The 16,271-nt window shown below is 45.5% G+C and overlaps 1 protein-coding gene across 1 annotated transcript in view; it reads right to left on the reverse strand.

Annotated features, from left to right (window-relative positions):
* Positions 1–5,801, reverse strand: part of SORCS2 (sortilin related VPS10 domain containing receptor 2) — a 129,967-nt gene extending 124,166 nt beyond the window's left edge. The window contains exon 1 of the mRNA XM_083624441.1: positions 5,488–5,801. Within this exon, the coding sequence (XP_083480567.1) occupies positions 5,488–5,775 (288 nt within the window). The 5' untranslated portion in view covers positions 5,776–5,801. The remainder of the gene's footprint in view (positions 1–5,487) is intronic.
* Positions 5,802–16,271: the final 10,470 nt, after the last annotated feature.

Here is a 16,271-nt window from a genome sequence, read left to right on the forward strand (position 1 = left end):
AGTGTGACGCGGCAGCTAAAAAAGCCAATGCAATTCTGGGCTGCATCAATAGGAGTATAGCATCTAGATCAAGGGAAGTAATAGTGCCACTGTATTCTGCTCTGGTCAGACCTCACCTGGAGTACTGTGTCCAGTTCTGGGCACCACAGTTCAAGAAGGACACTGACAAACTGGAACGTGTCCAGAGGAGGGCAACCAAAATGGTCAAAGGCCTGGAAACGATGCCTTATGAGGAACGGCTAAGGGAGCTGGGCATGTTTAGCCTGGAGAAGAGGAGGTTAAGGGGTGATATGATAGCCATGTTCAAATATATAAAAGGATGTCACATAGAGGAGGGAGAAAGCTTGTTTTCTGCTGCTCCAGAGAAGCGGACACGGAGCAATGGATCCAAACTACAAGAAAGAAGATTCCACCTAAACATTAGGAAGAACTTCCTGACAGTAAGAGCTGTTTGACAGTGGAATTTGCTGCCAAGGAGTGTGGTGGAGTCTCCTTCTTTGGAGGTCTTTAAGCAGAGGCTTGACAACCATATGTCAGGAGTGCTCTGATGGTGTTTCCTGCTTGGCAGGGGGTTGGACTCGATGGCCCTAGTGGTCTCTTCCAACTCTATGATTCTATGATTCTATAAACAACAACAACATTTCATTTTAGATTTCTATTTTGTATTTTAAACTATATGATTCTGTCATTCTAAGCAGCACCTGGAGTTCATGCTTGGCAATGTCCCAGTCTGCCATCGGTGCTGACTTTGGTGTGATCTTGCCTGAAATCGGTGCTGGTGGTTCTGCCACTTCTCCGCCATCAGCAAATTCTGCGCTTTCACAGCATATTGCCAGCAAGCACTAACAGGAGTGGAAAGGTTAATGCATATGTGCCTATGTGTCAGATAAATATTTTATTGCACCACCTCTTCTATCCCTTTGAATCTTCCATCACACAAAGATGAAGCAGAAAGTGAAGGTAATGAACAAGCTGCTGGCACAGATGTATAACATCATTGCAGCTCCTTAAATTGCTTGTAAGACTGGATACCACCAACGGATATTCCCAGAGCATTTTTGTAATCTGGCTACATTGGGGTGGGGGTGGATCACAACAAAATGTCTGAATTTTGAAAATTAAAGAAAAAACACAACCTGGGATTTTAGGAAAGGGAGGCAAGGATAATCCTTGAGGATGCATCTGTTGTTTTCCCAAGGAATGCCCTAGGACAGTGCCGAATTTACGTATAAACTAAACAAGCTATAGCTTAGGGCCCCACTCTCTTGGTGGTCCCCCCAAAAAATTAAAGGGAAAAAACTGGATGTACATTTCCAAAATGTAACATAAAAAACAAATAAAATAAAACCTACAGCAACAGGCTTTAGTTACCTATTAGGTCGATAAATTACCATATAGCATATATTCAACACAAAAAACAGCAACAATTTGTTGTTGACAAAGGACAGCTGGACATATAAAGGGCCCCTTCGCCCTCAGTATCTTAGGGCCTCATCAGACTTCAATCCGGCCCTGCCCAAGGATATATGAGAAACATGGTATAATCCTGCTTAGGGTCAAACTACTTGTGACAGTAAATGTTGAATTTCCCCAATCACAAATAAAGCAGGAAGAGGGGGTGTAATTTGAAGTACAACAGGGGCATGTGTGGTAGGAATGGTGATTCTTCATCTTCACCTACACAACCCTAGCCCTGTGATTGGGTTAAGTCTGCATTTAAAGACACTAGCTTACCCTTAGTGTTCTTCCATATGTTCAGGTAATGTCAAAGAAAAATCCAGCAATTCCACTATTTGTCCTTATTGTCTGTAAACAGACATCATTCTGTGAGAGGGCAAATGGCTTGTTGGCTGCATGACCTAGGTAGTACAAAGACTTTATTTATTTGCAACAACTATGCTTTAATTGATGTGTGATTAAGATCTGCGAAGGAAATACATTGTTTACAAAACGGGAAAATTAAGTTAGTTAAAAATCATCATTTCCTTGGTGATTTAAAAATCAGTATCTCCTGAATGGTATGGAAACGAAGAGGAACAAACAAAAGGCAAGCATGAGGCAATGGTTCAAACATATTCTTAGTCTCCAAGAACCACCAACCCCCCATGTGGGCACACGAGGAATCTTCAAGTACCGTATTTTTTGCACCATAACACTCACTTTTTTCCTCCTAGAAAGTAAGGGGAAATGTCTGTACGTGTTATGGAGCGAATGCCTACGGATGGCGGGGGGGATCTGCTGCAGTCGTGAGCAGAGGATCCATGATTCCCCTTCCTTCCCTCCTCCGTGGCTCGCTTTGAAACAGCAAAGTGGGAGAAGAGCCGCTGAGTGGAGAGGAGAGAGGGAAAGAGAGCCTGCTTGCTTTAAAGGAGAAAAGCGGGAGAGGAGAGGAGCCGCTTACACTCGTGTAAGCTTACACTGTCCGGTTGGCTCCTTTACAGCAAGCAGGCTCTCTGTCCCTCTCTCCTCCCCACTGGCTAAATAACAGCAAAGTTTTTCGCAAGCAGACTCTCTGTCCCTCTCTCCTCCCCACTCCTCTTATAAGAGCCTTCTCCTCTTATACCCCTCTTCTGCATTATTAACAGCATCCTTCTCCACCCACCCCACACGTGTTCCTTGTCCCTTGAGTGCTTTTCCTTCCCTCCCCACTTAAAACGTGGTTACAAAGCATGGATCCACATGGATCCTCAGGATTTTTGCATTGGGCTACCCCAAACTCACCGTCAGATCACATGTCTGTGGCCACAGCATGAACCACAAAAATCATACATCCACTGTTTCATTTAGAATATTTTTTTTCTTGTTTTCCTCCTCTAAAAACTATGTGCGTGTTATGGTCGGGTGCGTGTTACAGAGCGAAAAATACGGGGTAAGTCCTGAAGAATCCACTCATTGAGAGCGCAGTCCCCAAATGCAATGCTAGTGCTCTTCAGAAAAGAGCATTGTGTGTGTATGACCTCCCTTTCACTGCTTTCTGCCCACACCAGCAGAAAACTGGTTAAGGAGATCTGATGCTCCAATCACTTCTGAACTTATATCTTCTATGGTGGAAGATTATGAAAAAGGGTGGCACCAAACAGTCAAGCAGAAGAGGGCTGGGAGATATATTGATACATCACGATGTCTGAAATAAGGATAGAACCATGTAGAGGTGGATGAATACACTTAATGGATCCAAATGGACAATGGTGGCCTTGGTTTCAAGATCTACAAATGTTCTTTCCAATAGTTATAGAACTGCAGTTGACTACCTCAAAGCACGTGGGATTGCTATGTTGCCTTGAGCCCCACCACTATACCATCCCCTTAGAAATACGTTGCCACTCAGTTGGACATAGAAAGGGAGAGGAAATACAGTTTTAAGGAGTATCTTAAGTGAGTTTTCTACCATCATCAACCCCCACAGAAATGAGTTGTCCTCCAGAATTGCCAGAGAGGTTGTGGGTTAGCTAATAATACTATCATATAGTCACTGGGGAACTCAATGCGTTCCTCCCACCACCAAGAACTTGGGAAAACCTTGAAACTTGCAGGCGCTCTGCTCCACCATTCTCCTTCCGTATGCACTGAGATGTGCTGACCACAGTCCTCCAATCAACTATAAGAAACATCCAGAACCCTATGAGAAGTCACAGGACTCAGTGGGAACCACAGGAGGTGGTGAGGGGGCCACAGCATTTGCATACACAAACTATTTATTAGATTTGTAGTACATTATGTATTCTTGCTACCTCAGAGTGTAAGAAATGGCTGTTAAAAAGGCAATGGATGTTGTATTTCTAAGGATGCATGTAAGTGCACATGTGTGTCAGAGCTAGCCATAGCATTAGGTAGAGAGGTGCATCCACCTTGGGCAGGTGGCTTTGGCTGTCACAAAAAGACAGCAAACTATTGTCATTTTTACAGCCAGGGAAGAGAAAAACAAGGGTTTTCATGGGATTTCCCACTCAGGTACAAACATAATTTTGTGACTAAGCACCTTTTCTTGGCTGGAAGCAGAGCTTCACTTTTGCTAATACAGAACAAAAAATGATACCCCCTTGCCCCACCCCCCACCAAACCAAGCCAAGGTAACCCAAATTATTTTGGCACATGAGGCAGAAAATCATACAAGTGCTTCTCCCTGGGAACAAAAATGCAATAAGGAATTAAACAACCGGCAATTTGCAGCCTTTTCATGAAACCCCAAATCAGCTGGTCTTGGTTGGGAGGGGGAGCCATTTGCTGCTCTGCCAAAGGAAGCAAATTGTCTGGGGTGTGTTTTAATTTAAATATCCACCATCCAGCTTACATGGGGATTGCATGCCCAAGTAATTCAGTCTTGATCCAGCAATGTGTTCTCCAGACCATTCACTGGGCCCAAGAGGGACCCAAGCACATCTACCACTCAAGCATCTTGCAGCCGCACTGGCGCTCACAACGTCAACTTCACTCGCTCCCAATAACCACAGAAAAGCACTAGCTTCCCTCAAACACCAGTGGCCTCCCTGCCCAGGGCAACTTTGCGTGTGACCAGCAAGACACTTTTCCCATGTGTGTGACAACGTGGTCCTATGCCTCTGAAACAACTCCCAAGGCACCCGGGGAAGGAAATGGCATTCCTAAGAAGATGTAGAGGACCGGTCTTGTGGCAAGCTCTTTGGCGGATCATGCATCATTCTTCTATGACCATATGGAAGGCTCACCAGTAATCTAATCACCAGTAATCTAATTTCTATACTGCTTTATATTGTTAAGGAAAAAACCTCAATGTAGTTTACAGCCTACATTAAAACACCAAATAAAACAATCCAAAATAAAACAGTAACAAAGAAAGTCAAATATAAAGTATACATAAAAATGAACAGGAAACTAAAATATTATACATTTCAAAATAAGCCATTGCAAAGGAGGTCTGCCACGGAATGTGCATTGAATGCAGCAAAGTTAACCAAAAAAAATCTGAAAAACGGTAAATCCCGATTAGATTCATTGCCAGGGGCATTTAGACAGACAATACATTTCCGTGAGAGGCGAGTTTGACAGCACCAAAATACTGAGTGGGAGAAGAGAGCGGGGGCGTCTCCCATTGTTTCGCCGCAACCTATTCTGGGTCTCCCGGTGTTTCCAGCCGGCGCCGCGCAGGATCCCAAGGAATCCCCGTCCAGTCCCGAAGCCAAGGCGCGCGCGCCTCGCCAAGCAGGCGTCGGAAGGCGAGAGGAGCGCGGAGCCTCGGAGGCGAAGCCCCTTCGGGCGCGTCAGATGGATGAAGGGGGCTCCTCGCTCGCTCAGGGGGAGTCTCGGAAGAAGTCTGAATCGGCAACCCGTCGCCCTCGGGTTAACTCTTCCGCTCCCAGAGCCGGGCACCGAGACATGCCCCGGGGTCGGGTCCCCCCCCCCGCCGCCTCCCCAGTCTGACACGTGACTACAACCCCCCCAAAAAAACCCCCATTCTTTTCTTTTGCAGGGCGAGCGAGGGAGCCGCCCGGCCGGGGGACCCGCACTTACGCTGCTGTTCTCGCCCGTCCAGTGCACCATCGCCTGGTTGTGCGCCGCGTCGCCTTTCAGCACGAAGGAGGTGGTGAGCAGAGAGGCCGCCTCCGGAGCTCCCCCGCCGGCGCGACCCCGCAGGCCGCCCGCCTCGTCCCGCGGGCTGCCGCGTCTCGGGCGCCCGCTCCGCTCCGGCGGGCGCGCCGCCCAGGAGGCGCCCAGCGCGAGCAGCAGCAGCAGCAAGCGGAGCGGGGCTGCCCGGCCGGACGCTCCTCCGCGCGCCCCGGCAGCCGCTGCTGGCGCCATGCTCGGCCTCCGCTGCGCCGCCGCCGCCGCCGGGCCGGGATGCGAGTCTGGCAGGCGAGGCGGGCGCGGAGGCGGAGGACGGGAGGGAGCGAGCCGAGATGGAGGCGGGAGCGCGGCGCGGACGCGCGGCGTGGGAAACAACGTGCCAGCAGGGCTTCCACGCCCAGGCCAGGCGCAGCGCCGCCCTCTGCCGGCCGGCCCCGCCGAGCCCCGGAGCCCCGACGGCTGCTGGCAAGGGGACGGGAGCCCCGCGCCCGGCGCCTCCTCAGCCTCTGCTTGCCACCGAGGGCCTCAGGCAGCAGGATCCACAGGGGCAGCTCGGCCCGTCGGGGAAATTCGCTGCCTCACCCGCCTCACCCGTCCCGAGCCAAGGAAGCACAAAATAATGATAACGATGCCTATTTATTCTATTGGGGGGGGGGCATATTACCAAAGTCCGCCCCTGCCCCCACCTCAATGGGATTTGAAATCCAATAAATTCCTAGGAGTGCCCCTGTCCGTACTGACTAAGCCCCTCAGCCCCTAAAAGCAGACGTCCCATAGCGCTGGCCGATGCCAACTTTTCAACATTGTGATAGTGATGTGATACGGTCGCGATATATTGCAGTGTTGAAAAGCAGAGGGAGGAACAAGCAGCATTGGCCCCCGTCAGAAACTGGGGTGCAACCGGCACATCTCCCCCCCCCCCGCCAGCGCCTGGCACAGGGAGGAGGCAGCAACAGGCCGAGAAGGAAGAGAAGGTGCAGGCAGCCCCAGGCACAAGACACAGTCGGGGGAAGGTCCCCTCAGACGGGGCCTGCACAGTGTTGTGATACATCACCACAGGGACAGACTTTAGTAATCTTTCATAACAGGGGTGTCAGCCTGAATAAAATATTGAGGGGGGGCAGGTAGGCCCCACCTCACATCATCATCATAATTACGGTCAAAGACCAGCTCGAACCTCACATAATTTATCACACGCCACACACACCCCCATTTAAATGTCAAAGCCCATCAACTTCGGGGGGCTCAGCCTGCTCAAATATTTTAGGGGGAGCAAAGGGACCTTGGCCCCTAGGAGTTATCTCCTATGTGTCATAATATGACACTCTGTTTGAGGCCAAAATTTGGTTTCTTCAAATGAATCTTCTCAATTACGGATTTTCTTAATTTTGTGACCCCTTGGCTTGGCACCCTGTGCCAAGGAACCACCTGCACCACACTAAATCCAGCGCTAGGCCCCATTGAAGTGGCTGTCAGCAGACGGACTGATTCTAAATGTAGTTATGCCTGCTCAGTTCAGAAGACACCTAGTTCTTCTAATCCACTGCATACTCGCCACAGGCATCTGGTTTGTATGCAGTGCTGTACTAGTTGGGACTGATCTGGCAGCCAGGCACTTCTTATTCTGTCATTGAGATACAGTACAAGAGTGTTGCTAGCTCTTTAAAAGATTCAGAGCCTGAAGACATCTCATTTGTTGTCCACCCTTCCATCATTGGGCTCAAAGCGGCATACGTGTCTCACCTGTTTTAACCATAACAGCCCTCCCAGGTAGGCTATACCAAAAGCAGCAAGGGTTGGCATGTGTGATGCCCACAACAAGGTCATATCTATGATCAAACAAACCCAACGCAAACAGGACTCTAATACATATTCTGTGGTGCTGTCACTCTCAAACGTGATAAGCATATGCGGTGCAGGTGTTACAGTAAGATAGACGAATGTTGTATAAAATATACAACTCACTTCATAGATATTGCAAAGAAGTGTGAAATAGTCCTGAACAACAGAGTTCCAGTTCAGTACAATATATTTTTCAAGTTGCATTTAACTAATGCATTTAACCTCCTGCTACAACTTCCATCTCCAAAAAATAATTCCTATAATGCATTATTTCCATTTAATATCAAGCTACAACATAACTATAATCCATTAGCACTTACCATCTGAGTGCTAAACAGATTTCAGCAATGACCAACCCAACTCAATATTTTTCCTTTATATCACCTGCTTTTCACAATATTAACTGGAGGACAGAATGATTGCAACTTCAGACTAAATGAATTTATGCCAGCCTTAACAGCTGCTCTGTGAATAAAACAATCAATAAAGCATTTTAAAGAACCAGCCACTTTTCTACATGTGTTTGTAATTAAGTATGTAAAAGTAGATGTTACATCAAATAAACCTCATTACAAATAGGCAAATCACATTTTCCATTCATCCCATTAGGGATAACTGTCTACAAAGTTTAAAAAATCCAAAATGCTTCTCTTTGGGAAAATGGAGCCTAGATACTTTTTCCTTTATGAATAGATGCATGAACTTGTTCAGTTGCTTTGAATCTTATATCTTCAGGTGTGCAGTTACATTTTTTAAAAAATTGTTTTAATAGAGCCTCAAGCCCCCATTTGTAGCACAGTGATGATAATGTAAAATTCAGTTAAAGTACTAGAAAATGTTTGTGAAGAAATAGTGAAATAAATAGCTCCACTTGATCAAGGTGTCTCATTTTTCAGTTAAGCTGCCCTCATCCAGAAGCACCCCCTCATTGTCATCATCTAGCAGAATAATGTCCATATGCTTATTGGTGACCCCTATGTCCCAAAACTGAAGGTACTTCAGCTGTGGACCGTGGGTGACCTGCTCACCAGCAGGACATATTGAAAAGGCCAGGCACATGAATCTTTATTAATTTATATACACCTTATATGCCAAAATGGAGAGGTCATTGGTATAATTCAGGTGTGGGAAACATTTGGCTGGCGCTCTCTCTCTCTCTCTCTCTCTCTCTCTCTCTCTCTCAATGTTGCTGAACTACAACTCCCATAATCCCTGGCCATGCTTACTGGGGTTGATGGGAGTTATTTTACTATTATTATTTATTATATTTGTATACCACCCTATAACCGCAGGTCTTGGGGCAGTTCACAGAGTTGTAGATCGACATCTGCAGAGCCCAAGGTTCCCCATACCTTGTATGAGAGATTGGCAGAGAGATTAGCATATTTCATTGTACAAAGTCCCCTGGAGAAAGTTGTAAAAGGAGGGATAGCTGTCTCTTGTATTTTTATTTTTAAATACTACCAGACTGCTATACAGTGGTACCTCGGGTTACATACGCTTCAGGTTACATACGCTTCAGGTTACAGACTCTGCTAACCCAGAAATAGTGCTTCAGGTTAAGAACTTTGCTTCAGGATGAGAACAGAAATCGTGCTCCGGCGGCGCGGCGGCAGCGGGAGGCCCTATTAGCTAAAGTGGTGCTTCAGGTTAAGAACAGTTTCAGGTTAAGAACGGACCTCCAGAACGAATTAAGTACTTAACCTGAGGTACAACTGTACTAACAAACTTCAAAAAAAAAAAGGTTTCAGCCTAGTGTATCTTGCATTTCTGAATAAAATAATATGTCCACACACTGCATCTTTAAAATTTATTTTGAGCACTTATACCCTAATCTTCTTCCAAAAAGACTTCCAGAGTGACTTATATACAATTAAAACAAGGCAGTCTCTGCCCTCAGGCTTACCATCTTACAAAAACAACACGCAGGGGGAAAGGGGCAAGGAGAGAAAAGGAAAACGCAAACACAGTGGTTCTGATAACGAGCACCTGGACTATAACCAGCTCAGGGGCAGAAGGTGCTTGATGCAGCTGGCCTTTCAGCAGAGCTGGTGGAAGGAGCCCTGCTTCCCATCTCTCCCACTGAAGGAGCCTGGTGGAATGGTTGCTGGCAGGTGAAAAGGGCCCCTCCAGACAAACACAAGCGTGAGTTGATCTGGCATGCTGAGAAGGCCAGTTGTGGGGGGTCATGAGATGATCCTTGGTGGTTGTGGTTGGAGCCTGGTCAAGGAGTACAGAAGAAAGTGGTATGTGAATGCAACTGAGAGTAACAAAGCTTCCACACTGGAAATTGCCATACGTGGCATCTCCCGTACAGCTCCTCTTTTTCAGGGGATTTTAGTCCGGGTGGATTTTTTAATTTGCCAAAATGCCCGAGTTTTTGGAAACAGAGACAGAAAGTGTGCATGAGAGTATCATTCTATACTTTTTCCTATCTCTATGGATGTGCCCAGCTCTCTGTACTGTACAAAGACTTGCTTTGCAAGCTGAGCCAGGATGTATGCATGCAAGGATCACTCTCAACCTTTTCCTATCTCTGTGGTGCACCTGCAAGGTGAATATTGGTATCGGGCTCATCCACCGGCAAATCCAAGGCTGCTACCTAGAGGAAAGACTCCGTGAGGGGGTCTCTCTCTGTCTCTGCCTCCCCTTCTCTTCCCCCCACCCCCCGCTGTCCGGGTCTCTCGTATACTCTGCATGGCTCAATGCCAGGATCCCCAGCCCACCCCCGTGCATTAGCCCTTGATTGCAATTAAGTGGACTCCATTTTGCAATATTAGAACGAACTAGGATAAGAAAGAGAGAGCTCTCTCAGTTCTTTGTCTAAGGCCAAATGGGCATTTGGAGAGCTGGTGTGGAGATGATCCAAATCACCTGGGGTACCTCTAAACACAATTCTTGAATGTAAGTTAAATACACATCTCTCATGTAATGTCAGGGAAAGCCCCCCCCCCTTCCATTTGTGTGTGTTAGCAGACAGAAGAACCTAGCAAAGAAAGTGCTGGGAGTTGGAGTGGTGGAAAAGAGTGGTGGAAATGGCCGAAGCACCTGGCACCCCACTTCCCCCCAAAACCTTTGTTCCTTTCCTTTGATCACCATACTGCTTGGATCTTCGTATTGTATTTCTTTTTGCCATTATGCAAACCCCCAAACCAAGGAGATAAGTAAGGATACAACTTTTAGAAGACACCTGAAGGCAGCCCTGTATAGGGAAGTTTTGAAATGTCTAATGTTTTATTATGTTTTTATATATGTTGGAAGCCAGCCAGAATGGCTGGGGCAACCCAGTCACATGGGTGGGGTATAAATATTAATTATTGAATAGGATGTCTATTTTCATCAGAGAAATGTTGGAGCGTATGATGTATGTGCATCATGGAAAGTGAGGGGGCTCCTCCATCAGAAAGTGAGGCTGGGCGCTTGTCCATTCAAGCATGGGCTTCAAGGAAACTCCAGACAGAACCTTAGAGAAGATCTTTGCAGCGATTGTACCCTGTGAAACAGTTTGTTATGCACAGTGGGACATAACTTCACAGTTGTGATAGGTCTGTGGGTGTGGATGCTGAAGCAAGTGGCTTGAACCATTCAACACCCTTTCCCCCCTCTCTCCCCAAGGCCAGAACTCTCAGCTCCTGTGGAGGATGTGTGCAGTAGCCAAAACAGAGCCAGGGACCTACCTGTGGCTGAGGTAGCAGAGGTTTGAACAGAGAATGAAGGTGATGGTTCTGTGCCACTGGAGCATCTGTGGAAGCTGCCTGACTAGCTTGAGGGGATCACTTGCTCACCTTGTGTCTTGGAGGCAGCTGTGTCTGCTCCTTGTGAGTGTGGTGGCCCCAACTAGCACTCTTGGGGCTCCCTGAAGGGGATTAGGACTGCCCCCCTGCTGTGATTGTGTGAGCAACCATGGTGCTTATTATAATTCCCCCCTCTTTTGCACACAAGGATGCCAAGAACCAGTCTATCAGCTGCCTTGCTGGATGCTGTGGCAGATATTTGGCAGGGCCAGAGTGCCAACAGCAGAACCCATAGAAGACCCACACAACCAATGCCTTTGCCACCAGCCAAATAACTGGTTTACAAACTTAACCCGTTCCGGAAGTCCATTCTTAAACCAAAGCGTTCTTAAACCAAGGCGTGCTTTCCCATAGCACCAGGGGACTCAATTTACAAATGGAACACACTCAACAGGAAGCAGAACATGTTCTGCTTCCAAGGCAAAGTTCACAAACCAAAACACCTACTTCCGCATTTGCAGCGTTCTTAATCCAAGTTGTTCATAAACTAAGCTGTTCTTAAAGCAAGGTACCACTGTACATGCCTGTACATGTTCACCCCTTGGATGTATGGAGAGCCCCTCTGTGGATGTAGTCCCCATGTTGTATAGGCTAATGTTTAAAATGCCCCAGTATGGTTAGCTTTTTTCATCCCTCCCTCAAGTCCATGGGAATATGAGGGTGAGAACCTACTTTGCTCACATAACCATGACATACCTTTCCACCTCACAACAATGTACTGCTGCTCTGTCTTAATAAAGATCCTATCCCTGCTTACAAGTAAGACCATCTGCTGGTGTGTTTTGGGACGGGAGCCAGGACACCCTTTGGGCTTCATAAGCAAGGGCCTCTAGCTGATCAGAAGCAAACACAAGGTGATAATGATGCCACAGGGCTCATGAGTGAAGTTCCCGTGGGGTTGCAGGCTGTCAAAAGAGTCAGAGAGGAGAATGATGGGTTCTGAGAAGAAAATCAATGGCAGGCGCTGAGTAAAATGCCATGTGTGAGAAATCAATGAGAAGGCTTATGTGAAAAATTATCCTTATTGACAATGAATTCTGGAAGCACTGCCACAAATAAGCTCCAAGATACACTATGTTCTTTTCAGGAGTAACTTCATGTCTATTGAGGCTTAGTGTGTATGTTTGTTTTTAAATTAGTAGGGTTTCAGTATCTTTCAGTTGATTCCTCTGGTCATTTAGATGGATCTTACTTTTTACATGAGAAGAAAGGAAGGAAGGAAGGAGGGAGGGAGGATCCCACACAATAGACTATTTCCACATGTCTGCTATGTGCATTCTCCACCCCAACCCCCATATTTGTTGGCACATATTATATTTGATCCTCTTAGGGCCATTTCTCACAACAATGTCTGTGTGTGGTGGCCATGAGAAAACAGCAGCTCAAGCTGATTTCCATCCATTTCTACCAATCACTTGTTGAACACACTGCTGAATCCTGCTGCCACATGCCAGATTGGGTTTTTGCACATCACTGCCACTAATCCTCATTTAGAGTGGGTTCAGTGTTAGATGCTAAGATATGAAAGCTAGGAGCTAAATGGCACCTTAAACCTATGTAGGTTATGGGCACCACAACAGAATGCCTAGGTGCACTTTTTTATAAGAATAATACAAAGCTGAAAATGAATGAACTGCAGCTAAAATCTTATGTTCATTTTTCACATGGTCTAGCCTTCATCTGAAGACTGCAGAAAATGAAGCCGTGCTTCCCCTGCCCACCCCCCTAATATTCTTATGGGGGTCCCTCAAAACACTGCCTTTCTGTAAGGCCAGCTGAGAGGTAGAACCTGTCAGCTTGCCTGATGCTGCAGCAATCTCTTGGAAGTCCTCAGTGCCAGCAGCGGCAGTTTTCATCTGAAATCTTAGGCGCAGTCCTGCGCCCAGAGCTCAGAAATGCTTGTGCTAATGAAATTCCCAGTCGTAAAATGCGCCTAGAACAATGGGAGTTTCGAATGCTGAGTAGGTTGCACTAACATACCAGAAGCTGAATCTAGTCTGTAGAAGGATGAGGGTCAGCAAACTGAGCTTCCGTTCTAGAAAGACAACGGCCTTTTCCGGGAAATAGGTCAGTTGCCTGCTCTGACCTCAAGGAGAAAGTCTGCAACTTGGGGAAACTCCTTGATCCATCTTTGTCACTACAGTCCCAGTTGACCTCTGGGACAAGGAGTGCCTTCCATCAACTTTGGCTGGTATACCAACTGCAGCCATTACTGACCACAGTGGTCCATGCATTGGTAACTCCCTCTAACATTTCTCTGATGAAAATAGGGACATCCTATTCCATAATAATAAATTTATTCTTTATACCCCACCCATATGACTGGGTTGGCAGCTTCCAACATATATAAAAAAATAATAAAACATTAAACATTTAAAAAACTTCCCTATACAGGGATGCCTTTAGATGTCTTCTTTTTTTTTTAAATATATTTTATTAATTTTCCATGCATTTATACCACATTAACAATTTGTATTAAACTTTTCAATTTTTTTACTTCCTTCAGCTTCTCTGCCAATCATTCAAATTCTAATTTTTTAAATACACATTTCCAAATTTTAATATTGCCTTTATGCCTACCCCCCTCTTATATTTTGCTTTTTTACAATGTTTCTTATTCTGTTACAGAGCTTCTTTAAATGCCACTAACGTTATTTTGTTATCACTTATACACTCCCAGTATTCTGCTAATTTTCTCCAGTCCTCGATGAATTTTTGATCTCGTTGATATCTAATCTTCCCAGTCAGTTTGTCAAGTTCTGCATATTCCATCAGCTTCGTTCTCCATACCTCCAACGTTGGTATTTGTTCTTGTTTCCAATTCTGGGCCAGTAATATTCTTGGCGCTGTCACTGCATATTGGAAAATTTTATAATCCTTTCTATTTATTTCATTACCAACAATTCCTAAGAGAAAGGCCTCTGGTTTCTTAACAAATGTATATTTCAACATTTTTTTCAACTCATTATATATCAACTCCCAGAAGCTTTTCACTTTCTTACATTCCCACCACATATGAAAAAATGTACCATCTTTTTCTTTACATTTCCAACACTTCTTACATGTTTTGTACATTTTTGCTAGTTTTACTGGTGTGATATACCATCTATATATCATTTTCATAACATTTTCCTTTAATGCAGTACATGCAGTAAATTTAATACTTTCATTCCATAGTTTTATCCAATCATCAAATTGTATGTTATGACCAATATCTCTGGCCCATTTTATCATAACTGATTTAACTTCTTCATCCTTTGTGTGCCATTCCAACAATATTTTATACATTTTGGATAGGATTTTATATTCATTATTTATTATTTCCGTTTGAAATTTAGAATCCTTCTCTGCATATCCATATTCTTTAAGATCATTCTTAAACATTTCATTTATTTGAAAGTAGTGTAGCCAATCATACACAAACTCTTTCACTTCTTCATAAGGTTTCATTTTCCATTTCCCCCCTTCTTTGGTGATCAAATTTCCATATGTAATCCAATTCTTTCTCATATTAATTTTTTTAACAGTCATAACCTCTAACGGAGACAGCCTTTAGATGTCTTCTAAAGGTTGTATACTTACTTATCTCCTTGACTCGGGGATTGCATAACTCCATTCCCTCCAACATTTCTCTGATGAAAATAGGGACGTCCTAAGGAAAAGTGGGACATTCCAGGATCAAATCAGAAACTGGGGAAAAAATCACACCTGGCAACCAATGTTCCCCTTTGGTTTCAGATGGGTAAAGGTAAAGGGACCCCTGTCCGTTAGGTCCAGTCGCTGATGACTCTGGGGTTGCGGCGCTCATCTTGCTTTACTGGCCGAGGGAGCCGGCGTACAGCTTCTGGGTCATGTGGCCAGCATGACTAAGCTGCTTCTGGCGAACCAGAGCAGAGCATGGAAATGCCGTTTACCTTCCCGCCGGAGCGGTACCTATTTATTTACTTGCACTTTTGGGTGTGCTTTTGAACTGCTAGGGACTGAGCAACAGGAGCTCACCCCATCACAGGTTTTCGAACCACCGACCTTCTGATCAGTAAGCCCTAGGCTCTGTGGTTTAGACCGCAGCGCCACCTGCGTCTAAGAAGTCTAAAAAGCCTAGGACACAACTTTTCACAGCCCTCTAGTGGCTATGGTGGCTCATTTACCAGAAGTACAGTAATGTGTTTAGCATTAACTCTGAAAGTGTAGGCTCAATTTTGACCAAACTAAGCCTCCTAAAGCAAAATATACATCAAGATTCCCCCCCATCATAAAATCATAGAATCATATGACATAGACTTGGAAGGGATCCCCAAATGTCATCCAGTCCACCCCATCGCAAATATGACCATAAAACCTTCATCCCCCGTTATTTAATCTAACAGCCACCCTTGGCGACTTCCAGCACATACAGTATAAAAGCATAATAAAACGTTGAACATTAAAAACTTCCTGATACAGGGCTGTTTTCAGGTGTCTTGTAAAACTTGTAGAGTTCTTTATCTCCTTAACATCCAGTGGGAGGGTGTTCCACAGGGAGGAATAAAAATACTTCACTAACTGACCAATCGTGTTGCAGATATCTCGGTTTTGCCCCCACACACCCAAGCCTGACTACGCCCATGTTTCTGAGCTATGCTTTTTGAAGCCTATGGCGTGCATAGTGTGTCTCTTTGTGCAGAGAAAACTCAGCTTTCAAGCCATGATGGCACATGGTGCTTCTAGCCAGTAGTTTCTTCTGGACTCTGTGCTGTTCATACATACAAGCCTTATGAGGAATGGTCAAGGGAGTTGGGTGTGTTTCGCCTGGTAAAGAGGAGACCGAGAGGAGATCCTGAAGATGGAGCAAGCTTGTTTTCTCCTGCCCTGGAGGGTAGGACCCAAACCAATGGTTTCCAACTAAACATCCGTAAGAACTTTCTGACAGTAAGACCTGTTGGAGTCCCTTGAAAGGTGGTGGACTCTTCTTCCTTTGAGGTTTTTAAGCAGAGGTTGGGTGGCCACCTGGCAGGCATGATTTGGTTGTGATTCCTGCATTGCATCGGGTTGGACCAGATGACCCTTAGGACCCCTTGCAACTTGACCATTCTAAATTTTGTTCAGTGCCCACAT

The sequence above is a fragment of the Podarcis filfolensis genome (genome assembly GCF_964270895.1).
Source record: "Podarcis filfolensis genome assembly, chromosome: 7".
NCBI lineage: Eukaryota > Metazoa > Chordata > Lepidosauria > Squamata > Lacertidae > Podarcis > Podarcis filfolensis.